General features: G+C 36.1%; 2 protein-coding genes across 3 annotated transcripts; one reads left to right on the top strand and one right to left on the bottom strand.

Annotated features, from left to right (window-relative positions):
- Positions 1-55: 55 nt before the first annotated feature.
- LOC113758806 (sulfhydryl oxidase 1-like) lies at positions 56-3,804 on the top strand (the record flags this gene model as incomplete). The annotated part of the gene is made up of 5 exons (XM_027301525.1): positions 56-138; positions 216-372; positions 1,335-1,375; positions 2,589-2,735; positions 2,839-3,804. Coding segments are annotated over 5 exons (903 nt in total), but the record flags the coding sequence as incomplete, so codon positions are not given.
- Positions 3,805-4,932: 1,128 nt separating this feature from the next.
- Positions 4,933-9,110, bottom strand: LOC113758810. Of its 2 annotated transcripts, none has more exons than XM_027301529.1 (8): positions 8,971-9,110; positions 7,764-8,127; positions 6,539-6,610; positions 6,345-6,412; positions 6,096-6,246; positions 5,750-5,830; positions 5,580-5,669; positions 4,933-5,474 (listed from the first exon to the last, which is right to left on the bottom strand). In XM_027301529.1, exons 2-8 carry the CDS (start codon positions 8,010-8,012, stop codon positions 5,376-5,378), a joined length of 810 nt encoding a protein of 269 aa, XP_027157330.1. In that variant the 5' UTR covers positions 8,013-8,127; positions 8,971-9,110; the 3' UTR covers positions 4,933-5,375. The 2 variants fall into 2 exon arrangements, with proteins under 2 accessions (XP_027157330.1, XP_027157331.1); XM_027301530.1 differs by lacking the exon at positions 8,971-9,110 and adding an exon at positions 8,803-8,859.
- Positions 9,111-12,452: the final 3,342 nt, after the last annotated feature.

Here is a 12,452-nt window from a genome sequence, read left to right as displayed (position 1 = left end):
CTTTCTTCTTGTCAAGGGGAAATAAGGATTTTTGATAAACTGGTGCTGATCTACTCTCACTACACAGATCAAGGCAGAGACTCGGGCTTCGCTCATTAAATTTCTTCAACTATTGGTGGCCCATCATCCTTCTAAGAGGTGAGCACCTTTATCTCTTTGAGAGTGACTTCTCATGTCAAGCATTTTACATCTCTGAAAGTGTGTGCGCTTTCTAGGTGCCGGAAGGGAAGTGGTGATATACTTGTTAACTTCGATGATGTATATCCATCTGAGATATTGTCAACCAATAATGCACAATCTATTGGTGATGGTAAAGAGAAAGGACTTCAGAATATGCAGATCTGCGGAAAAGAGGTTCCTCGCGGATATTGGGTGAGTATACAAGTTGCCTCTTAACTTGCAGAATGGGAAATGTTATTGGATCTACTGCACCTATAAATGTTATTGAAGTCTATACATGGTTTATCTGATTTCTGTACCTTTTGTTGACTGGATTCAAGACATTAGTGGCATATGGTTCAAAGAGGGTAACTGATCCATGTTTACCAACTATCAGGATGATTTGCAAGTTTTCTAGTCAATAGATTTCTTTATAATGATGCCTGAAATGGCATATATTTTCCAGTGGCTCAAAGACTTCTAATTAAATACTTCTCTTTATTTTTCATTCTCTATCCTGATGATCTTTAAATTTTGAATTTGTGCGCAAAATATGCGAGATAAAATCTCATTTTGGGAGGCCTAATCCTGGATGGATGCAATTTGGATAAGCTGACTTGCCCTCTGTGATTTAGGTCTTTAGCGAATGGTTTTAGTATCTATGTCCTCATAATTTTTTAAAAGGAAGAATGGCCTTACCCGTTTCTCATATGTATCATAAAGCTATACTGATATGGGATCAGGAGAACTTCTTAATTGGTCGCAGAGATTTGAGTTTTGGGGGTACAATAAGGTTAAGGAATTGAAGGGGGGAGGGCAATGGGGTTTTCATGGGACTCTATTTACTGGTTGCCTCCAACCTAATCGTTCATAAATGAACATTTGAAAGCAATTTTGTTTCAATCAGTCAGTAAAGATTGTCTGAATGTTCTACACAATAAAATGATGTAGAAATAGGGACAGAAACATAAGAATCAGCTAGACTTTGAACTTTATTATGAGCAACAGGTTGTAAAGACTAAATCAGATAAGAATGGGTGCCTGTCTGGAAGTGATTCCCCTTTCAATGCTAAAAAGGAATTCCTAATTACAAGACTGATAAACTGATTTTTGTTCAAAAACCAGCTTTATGTAAATTGTTCTGAATTTAGCTAACTGTTCCTCATCTTGTGTAGATGTTTTGTCGTGGCAGCAGCAATCAAACTCGGGGTTTTAGGTAAATATGGCCTTCACGTGTTTGTTATTTTGTGCCTGTCAGTGCAATTTTGTGAATTCTACCTTTAAAGGAAATCTAGCATATCTTTCTTATCTCTGAAAAAAACTGTACATTTGAACGTGCAAAGTTCCTAACAATTCAATTCTGATGGATATGGGGAAATGTTGTGATCATGACCATCAAGCTCCTGTATTCACTGGAGGATGTCAGAATTTTATAATTTACTTATTTACTTTTTTGCAGTACCAGAGACAAAAGGGTCCATGTTTTTAAGTTTTGTTCTGATCACTTAGTATATATTGGCACCCCCTCCACCTTCTCTATCTCTATGTGAAATGGCTTACACGGTTTTAGGATCAATTTTATATTCCAGTTTACTGTTCTGGCAGCTGGTCTGATTACAACTTATCGTAGAAAAAAAATCTAAATTAGTACTCCTTCCGTCCCAAAAGGTTTGTCACTTTTTGGCAATGGAGCTTTTTATGAATAATAAAGAGAATAAACTCTTAAACTTCCTAAAATGCCCATTATCGAGCTGTCTAAAACTTGTACAAAGAAAACCATTTATGCTGCCCGAATTGCGTCTGCCATCAGGCCAATAGTGTGGGCCCCATGGATTTAGTTAAAGATACCAACCTGCTTCTTCTTGTGTGCTGCACGCACCAACTGCAAAGCCAGTTGGTGCATGCTGGTGATGCACTACTTTAATACATGCATAGGTTTTAATAATTTTTGTTGGACCCACACATATAATTGTAGTAGCTTTGAGGATAAAAATGGAAGGAGGAGAAAATTTCACCTGCTGTTTTTGGTAAGATGACATAATTTTGGGATAGATCAAAAAGGAAAGTATGACAGTTTCAATGGAACGGAGGGAGTAGTTTATATAAACGATACACGGCAAATATTGTTCAACATCTTTTCTGGCTTGCTGGTATGAGATTACTTCTTTCTCTAGTCATTTTGATCATGCATCTTGAAGTAATAATAACAGTCACAGCATGCTTAACTCTCGTATGAGAATGCTCAGGGTAATTACTCAAATGATGTTACTTCGAGAGTGAAACTTTTACTTCACCCTGTTGTTGGATGTTAGGTAGTATTCAGCTTCTATTGTTCCATTTTCATCAATCGAGATGCAGTTTGCAGCAAGTACTTCAGTTTGTTTCAAAACTTCAAATATGGCCAATTAATGCTTTTGTTTCTTCTGCAGCTGTGGATTGTGGGTTCTTTTCCATTCACTATCCGTCAGGGTTGAGGATGGGGAAAGCCAGATGGCATTTACTGCTATATGCGACTTCATTCACAATTTCTTTGTCTGCGAGGAATGCCGGCAACATTTTTATGGGATGTGCTTAAGGTAAGATGTCACTAAATTTGTCTTTAGTTTTCTTGAAGTTCCTTGGAATCTGAAAAAGGTTTATCAACGTGCAGTGTTTCTAATCCTTTTAATCAACGTGCAGTGTTTCTAATCCTTTTAAGAGGACAATGGACTTTGTCCTTTGGTTGTGGAATGCTCACAACAAAGTCAACAAAAGGTTAATGAAGGAAGAAGCTTCTCTTGAGACTGGTGATCCTAAATTCCCTAAAACCATATGGCCACCAAAACAGCTCTGTTCTTCTTGCTATCTCTCCAAAAGTTCAAAGAATGGACAGATAGAGTGGGATAATGATGAAGTCTTCAAATTCTTAGTTAGCTATTATGGGGGAACACTAGTCACTCTCTACAAGGACAAAGAACTTCTTGGCGATAGTGAGGGTAACAAAGCACCCATCGAAGATTTGGCAGCCACAACAAATGCAATTGTTGTGCCCATTGGAGCCGCGTTAGCGATTGCTGTTGCAAGCTGTGGATTTGGCGCTCTGGCATGGTGCTGGCGTTCACGACAGAAAAATCGAAAGTATAAATACCAACTACACTCTTTAAAAAACATCTAGCGAGATTGGCCTAGTCACTTTATATTTAACCTAGATAGCCACAGTGAATTTTTAATATGAGAAATGAAATGTGACGTTGAGAGTGGGGGTTTGGAATAGTTGGAGGTTGATATTCTTATTTATTTTTCCAAAAACATTTCAGGCAAAGAAGAAGCTGGAACTAAGCTCGTAAACAGGGTAGCTCTACGGATGGCTGTCAGTAATTGTGAGGAAACCATCAGAATAGAACAAGTCCATAACCTTGAATCAAGTAGCTCGCTTAGTGTTTACTTTGAGATTTGAGTGTACAGTTTTGACTCTACACTGTAATTTAGAAAGAATTATTTTCTTCTTTTCCCCTTGTGCTATGTTTGTACACCCACATGACTTGGGAGAAATCTTGCCTGCATAAACTGTGAAGTGTATTTCCTGCTGTGTACTTGTTCTGAATTCAGGCTAGCAGCTATTGTGTCCGCGTCAATTTATGTTTACACAATCTGCTATAATCTTAACTGAGAACATCACATTGAAGATTGCAATATTTTTATGTACATTGGTGTAATTATAAACCAGCTAGTGTGCAGAAGATCTTTACACTGCAAGTGTTTGGAGTTTGCCGTTGCTTCTTATGCATCCTTCCTGACCAGGCAGTGAGAAAATGCTCTGCCCAGAAGCCCAGAAACGCAGTAAATGTGCAAAAGATCTAAATCCAAATGTTGAAAATTCAAACCAAGTGACCATTTTGTTGGGCATTAGGAAACATTTTGAAACTTCAGTTCTGCTTGTACTAGGATTTCCTGATGGTGCTCATTTGACACGAAGAAGGAACAGTATACAGAATAAGATGGTAACATATATTGATGTAGTATAGTAATGAAAAATTATTAAAACTTGAAACCCTTTTTACTCTTGGCTAGGGCTGCAAACGAGTTAAGTCGAGTCGAGTTTTGGCCTAATCGAGTCGAATCTTGACTTAATTTTATCGAACTCAAATTCGACGAGCTGATAATTTTGAAACTCGAGCTTCAGCTCGACTCAAATAATTATTTTATTTTTTTAAAAAATAAATAAAATAATATTTTTTTAATAAATAATAAAATATTAAGGATATTTATATAATTTTACTATTAAAATAAAAATTAAAAAAATAAATATCTATACTCAAACTCGCGAGTCGACTCACGGGCTAACGAGCTTAATATTTTGAGTTCGAATTTGAGCTCGACGTTGACTCGACCAACTCAAGTTCGACTCGAACTCGATATTGATCGAACTGAGTCGAGTTTGAGAACTGCTCGACTCGTTTGCACCCCTACTCTTGGCATCTCTACCCTACATTTTTCTCTTCCATAAAGAAAGCATTTTCTTGGCTGTTGCTTGCTTGTGATTTCATTACTGGGATCCCCAGCCATCAAGCAACAAATCTAAGATGCTGCTTCCAGGAGCTTTTATTCCGTTGCTGTAATCATGTGCTTTCAAGATAACATCTTTCCCTGAAGTTACCATGCATGCACCGGAAAAAAAAAAAAAAAAAACTGCCACCGAATTGACCAGTTTGGAAACAACAATTTAAATTGCTAAAATATTTGCTGAAACGTGTAATATTCAAAACCAAAGTTTTGAGACAGAAGCCTGAAATTTCTTTATGATTTTCTATAATTTTAAACCTTATATACATATCTTGGCATTTGTCTGTTCGTAAAATCTGAAAACAGGATCTAAAAGTATTAACTAATTCACACCTCAAGACCTATATAGACAGAACCTTGACGGGTCTTGGGTGCTTGATCTCTTTCTCGAGTAACAACTACTGCATATCAGTTCACAGCAAGGCTGCGACTTTCTTGTCATCAATCATCCTTCTATCAACGTTTGTTAACCAATTTAAACTTCATAATCCTCAGGGCAAGCCTTTCGATAGTCTTCTCTTTAATATTAGGATACTCTTCATCACTTTTTGGACCTCGCACTGACTGCAATACATGAAAGACTCTACTGCTTCAAAGAGAAACCGAATTAACATCCGAAGTCAGCTAAACGAAGTTGCATCTTAGCGGTAATTGCAGCTGGAAAGGGCCATCTATCAAACGTGTGTGACATCATCGTTTTGAGGCTGCAAAGTTGCCGACCCAGCTTCTTCATCAGATGAAGAGAGAGAAGACGATGAGAGGGATACATTAACCTGTTAAGGGTCACCCACGCAGGCCATGAATAAAGTAAACAATGACCAAAATGCTTAAACCTGGTAAAAAAAAATTAGAACTTTAGTCATGGGCAACAGGCTTACCCGATTGTGCCGGCGACGAAGAACTCCAATCACTGCTTTCATTATAACGTATATTGGCAAAATGATTCCGACAACTCTCAGAAGTAGTAACTGTCAAAGAAGATGATAGATAAGGAACTCAATCGGCATATACATGCATCTTCCAAATTTTGATAATCAAGTGAATTTACCAATATCAGTGGAAGAGTATAGTTCCCTGCTCGATTTACTATGACGGGAAGAGTATGCCGCAAAATTAGAAGAACCATGAACTGCAAAATAAAGGATAATTTGACATGAGAAGAACTTTCATCACACTAATATCCAATCACCCTGATTCTTTAGTTACTCCTAAAAACTCCAAGTAAAATCATTAAGATGTTCTGTAAACTTGCTATCAAATCAAACTTGAGACTGTCAACCTCTCCTCCATACATTGTATCTTTCGTATACAGAATATGGTCATAGCTTCCTAGATTTGTTTCCAACTATAGATGCACATCCTTTTGTGGGCAGAGAGAGAGAGAGAGATATTACGATTATAGCAACGGAACGGCAGCACATCATGCTTCTTGAGTTGGACACTGCATAGTCATCATAGTCAGGATCAATGAGATTTTGGTCAGTTGAAACCACTGCAATAAGGCGGGGATTATTCAAGTCCCTCCTGGCAATTTCCCAATTTCCTCTGAAAAATTTAGCAAAATATGTTTCACAGCGGAAAATTGATTTATACTGTATGATTTTACTTATTTATTACTATCAAGAATGGAAAAGCTATGATACCTGAAGTTCATCGGAATACCCCCAAGTCGAAAAATAGGTGGTGGTGCTGTATAACCAGGCTTGAAATGCTGCATGTGGCATTTAGGCACAAGGAGTCTTACTAAGTCGAAGACAAACTCAGGTTGAAATTCCAAAACTAACAGAGAAAATGAAGAATTTACAGTCAAATCACAATTACTGCGAGTAAGATGTACCTGGTGGCAGATCTCACATACAGTGTCACCCTTCTCATTACACCACCTCTGTACACATCGTCTGTGAGCATACTGTAAAAAAGTGAATGTCAACCCCAAGATCTAGTAAAAACATCCTTTAAAGGACATAGATAGCATTTAAAAGGACTTGAAATGGTAAGGATTATAGAATCATGAAAGTATTACTAAAAAAAGAAAAACGAGATTGAGTGCCTGATTGAGGCACCTTTATTCTGAACCAAAGCCAACTTTTGATGCAGTTATTAAACAGTAAAATGACAACAGGAACAGGATCCCTTTTGCATGTGCATCAATGCAGGTACAAAACATGTTTCACTACCAAGAAGGAAAATATTAAAACCTGTTCAACTAGCAACAGTACAGAAGTGAAAGATGGCAGCAAACAGCTTCAATATCAGCACTTTAGTGGCCTCTGCTGAAATAGACATGTTCTGGTGCCAAATTACGACTAATGAGTGCAATTAAGAGTCCAGTTCGACAAAACTAATAAGCTCGCAGATTAGAAAAATGAAACACAAAGAGACAAGCATGGCTTTTTGGAGATAAGAAAGACCCTTGTCATGGGGCCATACATCCAGAAGAACATACCATAAAGTAAAACTAAAGCAACTGCCCCTCCTTACACATTCTTCGTATTCTAGATGTCTTGAAAGCAAAAGAGGGTTTCTGAAGCAGATTGCTTCGACATTTGTTTGGAAGAAAATACATGAAAGCTTTTCAAAAGCAAATACACCTAGGCAGTAGGATATACTTCAACTTCATAAATAAACTGGTACAAGCAAAGACACATCATCAGACTGCAGCTCAGAACTCAAAAACCTAGAGTCAATAGTCTCTTCTCCTGCTGCAATTCATCTTACTTTTTTCTTTTTTCTAAAAGAAATGCCGTCATTGGTGTTGACACAATTTCATTCTCAAGTCTATATCATATTCTTAAAATTCCTTAATTGAAATAGGTTAAGGTCATCGCAACTAGTCAATACTTGTAGTAGGTGATTGGACAAATGAACAAAATTTAATTAAATGACTTTATCATGATATGCTTTTATAGTTTATGAGCACAAGGAATTTAAAAAGGCACAGAAAGAATTTGAAACATATGCAAGCATGCACGTAGTAGCACATACAAATGATACAATTAACAGAATTGTGAAGCAGAAGATGTTTTATTTCAAAGATGAATCATAACAAAGGCATGGCCAACCTTCAAGCTGCCACAACAAGAGCAAGGGGTCTCCATATTTGAATCCCAATCTTCATCCTGGCATATCCTGCACTCGACCATTTTCCTTGGAGTCAAATCAGCTCCAGTATCCTTCAAAGTGCAATCAACAGCCATGTCATCATTTCTCAAGGGTACCGACTGCAGCAACCGGTTTTGGCTTTCAATTGCAGCCTCCAAAGTGGATTCAGTGAGCAACCGATCAACCAGCAAAACAAAATGATCCCCCATCGTCGTCAGCAAGACTCAAAACAACTATCACTTGCTAGAAGGAAATCCAACTGAATCAGCTCAAAACACTATAACCAGCAGCCCTAGCTCAGCAGCAGTAGTAAAATTTTGAGACCTACCAGAACAAAGAAAACATATTTCAGCACAACATATGCAATATAATGAAATACAAGATAGAGATTCATTTGCTGAATTTCCGTAATGCAAAAGTTAAGCATACCCATATATAACAACATTTAGACGCTAAAGTATTCAAGCAGGAAGAGAAAGAGGTCATAGAAAGAGATATACCAAGAAGACCAACAAAATCAGTACCTAAATAAGCATAAAAATATTTTACTTAAAAATAGGTTGAAGAGTTGTATACACTAAAGTCACATAACCAATAGAGAAACTACAGTTAAGAGTCAAAACCATCAAAATGCTTTATATAAAACAGTTAGAAGTAAACTAACAAAAGACAGAAAAATTAAACATGATGGAACGCAAGCTCAACTTTCCTTTTTCTGCTTAAAATTTAAAAAAAAATCAACTTTTGATGCTACAAAACCAATAGAGAAAGTTCATTTAAGAGTCGAAAGCATCAAAATATAAATCTAAATCAGTAACCGAAGACAGAAAATTTAAACATGATTGATAGTGAGTTCAACTTTCCTTTTTCGGTTTGAAATCATCTTTTGATGGCAAAACATACCCAACCAGATAAAAGCTCCAATTGTCAAAGCAAATGGAACAGAATCATCTAGCTAAACATGACAAAGTCAAAAAACCAAGCAAAAGAAAAGAGTACCTAAGAAGAGAAAGCAATTAACAGAGGAGGCAATGAAACAACCCCAGACGGAAAAAAGCGATCTTTTTAAGAATACAGAGCTATAAGCAAGAAACAGCAAAGAGAAGTGAGGGATTTAAGAGAATATACGTGAGAAAGGAAAGCACAGCAAGGAAAAGGGATACTTACAAGAAGGGGATCGGATATCTTGAAGCTAAGAAAGCTCAAACGTTTCTTCTCTTTTCTTTGTTTTCCGTTTTCTTTTATGGGCTTTTTCTGCAAAAATGGAGAAATCTCTGTTTTGGAATGAAGCAAGAGATTGAGTGTAGTCTTTGTCAGCATTCAGGATTCAAATTCACGTCCAAATCCCCTATGTACAATACACACATATATAATAGGCATCAGAGGTTCAAGAAAAAAGATAAAATAAAATAGAAAAATGACCCACGATAGAAAAACGGTGAAGTGGGGTACCCATAATGGGGTTTTCAAAGCCTTTGAAAATGTCTCTTTCTGGTCTGGTCTTTCCTCAGAGGTCTCTCATATTTTGTGGCAAAATCAAGTATTTATTTACGTATACCATTTTTTTTTTTCATCCATATCCAAAGGAACGAAAGTTATCTTGGAGACAATAGAGGAGAAAGAAAATCTTAATCATAACCGTGAAAACAATTGACAACCGCATGGATTCCACTTTTTACTACAATCTTGATCGTGAAGATTGCGCTCTCTGACCTCCAAATAGTTTGTTAAATCATGACAGATATTGGAGTGGATGGGTCTAATTAAAGCCATTAAGAAATAAAAACCATTAGTTATATTTTTTTCATCTTTTTTTTTCTTGAATTTTGTTAAGTGTAAGTAAAAGGTTTCGCACATCTAATTTACACCCCTCCCCTCTATCATTCAACTCGATATTAGTGAATAATAATATAATCAAAAGTTATCCGGCAGTTGGGTGTAGGTGTGCGAAGGAGCGAGAAGTGTTGAAAAAACAAAACAATTTAATCAAGTTTCTCTTTAATTGTTTTTTAGGAGGGAAGGGGTGGAATTTAATATCTCAATCTTAATCACTAGATTAAAGTCTCATCAGTACATTTCAATCAAGTTCTAAAGTGTTCTCAACCTTACTTAGTATTATGCTAAAGTTGAACTCTCATGATTGGCATTGCAGTAGCCAGCAAGTCATTACTTTATTCAGCATTTTTTTTTATAGAAATTGACATATTCTAAAATAAAAACACAAAAACTGGAATTGTTTAGTTGTGTTTGTAGATCCAAGTTGTATGTAATTTAATAAAATGTTTCTATTTGACTAGGTTATAAAAAAGTGTAACATAAGTACTTGAAACAATAATAATGGAACCAATTAGGGCCGCCTTGTATACTAAAAGATTAAATTATAGCTATTTAAGTTTTCTGCAATAGTAAATTAGACTAACAAATGAGAATTTGGCTTATTAAGAGTGATGAAGACTTAAATGGATTGGAAGCTCATATATAAGGGAAAAAACAAGAAAAAAGAAGAAAGAAAAAGTTGTGGGTTCAAATCGCCATGATGTGTGGCATTAACAAATCAATTTTACATTAGTAGTTGATGCGTGAGGAGAACAAAAGTTTTGGCATAATAATATGATCACGATAGCAATAGTACCTTATGCTATTAGATGCATATTGCACCTCATACAAAACTTCAAAAAAAAAAGAATAGATAGAGATAGAGAGGGTAGGGAAATTCAATCTATGGTAAAAACACTTACTTTTATTTGTTGATGGTAAAAACACTTGGAATTAAATTCATCAATTTTCTTTCAACTTCAAGATTCAAATTGTCAAATTCCTTCCTCCATACACATGGTAGACAAAGATTGGAGATGTTCATCAGGAACACCTTTAGCCATACAACACGTGGGCACTCTTAAATTGCAAGTCTACTTTCTACAAAAAAAAAAAAAAGAATTAGACTATCTACCTGGTTCTGGATAGCAATTTTCAGAATGATGAGGTGTAATCTTGTTCAAAGTATTTGATCCCTCAACCCAAAAAAAGAAAAAGCAGAGAAACTTAAAAAGTAGAATTGACCCTTCAATTTCAATCTTTCATGCATCTGTTTTACCTTTCATATGTTCGAGTTGACATCTAATGCTCCACATAAGAGTTAAACGATGGCAACCTGTGGAACAAATTAAGCTAAACCTCCATTTTCTGAGGTGATTAATTGAGATTCCATTCTCCAAAAATGACATGTGGCGTCAGAAGCTGCCCAGTATTGACAAAGATTGATAAGTCTAACCGTTCTTCACAAATGTAAACCAAATCCATTGGTGAACTATACATGTATATATATGACATTTCAAGGGTGAAATTTTTGTGGCAGAATACGTGAATTCTGGTATCTCATGCATGAGGTCATTATACATTGAGTGGACGAAAAGTATTGCTTCTTGATTTCATAAGATGGAAGACAACCTTCTTGAAATAGGGTTTTTTTTTTTCATTTTCGTTATTTTATTAAAAGGATAGATAATGATGATATATTGATACCCTCTTTGACCACAAATATATATATATTGCTGAGATCAAAATTCTTATCCACCCAAAACTGTCTGTCTTTTTCAACAAGTAATTATCTCAAGGACTTTCCTTGCAGGAATTTCTCAAGTTCCACACGGGTACCAACTACCAAACTGCGTCCATAGAAGACAACTTGAGAAGGGAAAAATGGAAACAAGAACAAATCAAATTCAGCTCGCAGTCAAAGACGTGGTTCCTTTGTGGGAGCAGTCTAATGTCAATTTTGGCTCATAATCTGTGGCACATCTGTACATGTCGCAGTCAAACCACAGATGACCAAGTCCCCCTGTGTGTAGCCAAGAAATATGATGATCATACTAGTACTATCCCTATAATTTAATTAAGCCAAGCAAAATAGAGCTTATTCAACGTTGTAAGACTTTTTTTTATTTTATTTTTGGGGGACAAATTCAAGCTTCTATATCATCATCAGAGTGTTCTTGTGATACCTGTTCCTCTATCTTCAAAAGCTAAAATTGAACTCGTATACCATCCCTTCATATGGAGGCTAGGATAATAATTTTTGTTTCATGCAGAAAAAAGGAGACAAAGAAAGTCCAATTTCATCTTTGAGATCTTTGACTACTGATCGCTCTCCACCAAGCTTATTTAATACCATATTCTTCAAGTTGATTAGTTAGTTTTTAGGCAGAGTTCGTTTACTTTTGCATCTCTTCTTTAATTAGATAATGTGCAAAGTGGGCTTTCATTGGTCTGGTTGGTGACCTTCTCAAAACCAATATGAACACCCTCTAACGTCACCACAAGTCAAAAATATTCTTCAATTTGATAACCCTCCTCTTCCAAATCTATCAAAGCAAAGGACACAAGGCTCAAACTTCAAAAAAAACTAGGGATAATTTCATAAACCTCCCCTGAGGTTTTATGAAATATCACCTAGCTCCCTTGAGATTTTCAAAATCTCACTTAGCACCCCTTAAATTGACATTTTGGTAACCAAAAGTAATATTAAAAAATTCATGTTTGATGAGAGAGATTATCTTAGTGCCTTTAATACCCTTAGGCTATAAAAAAAATGAACATTTTACAAACCAAGGAAAAAAAGTACTAAATTGGAACCATCTTAAAAGTGAGGA

Source organism: Coffea eugenioides, unplaced genomic scaffold (assembly GCF_003713205.1).
Source record: "Coffea eugenioides isolate CCC68of unplaced genomic scaffold, Ceug_1.0 ScVebR1_737;HRSCAF=1464, whole genome shotgun sequence".
NCBI classification, from domain to species: Eukaryota; Viridiplantae; Streptophyta; class Magnoliopsida; order Gentianales; family Rubiaceae; genus Coffea; species Coffea eugenioides.
The sequence above is the reverse complement of the archived record's forward strand: the minus strand, read 5'-3'. Positions and strand labels throughout refer to the sequence as shown.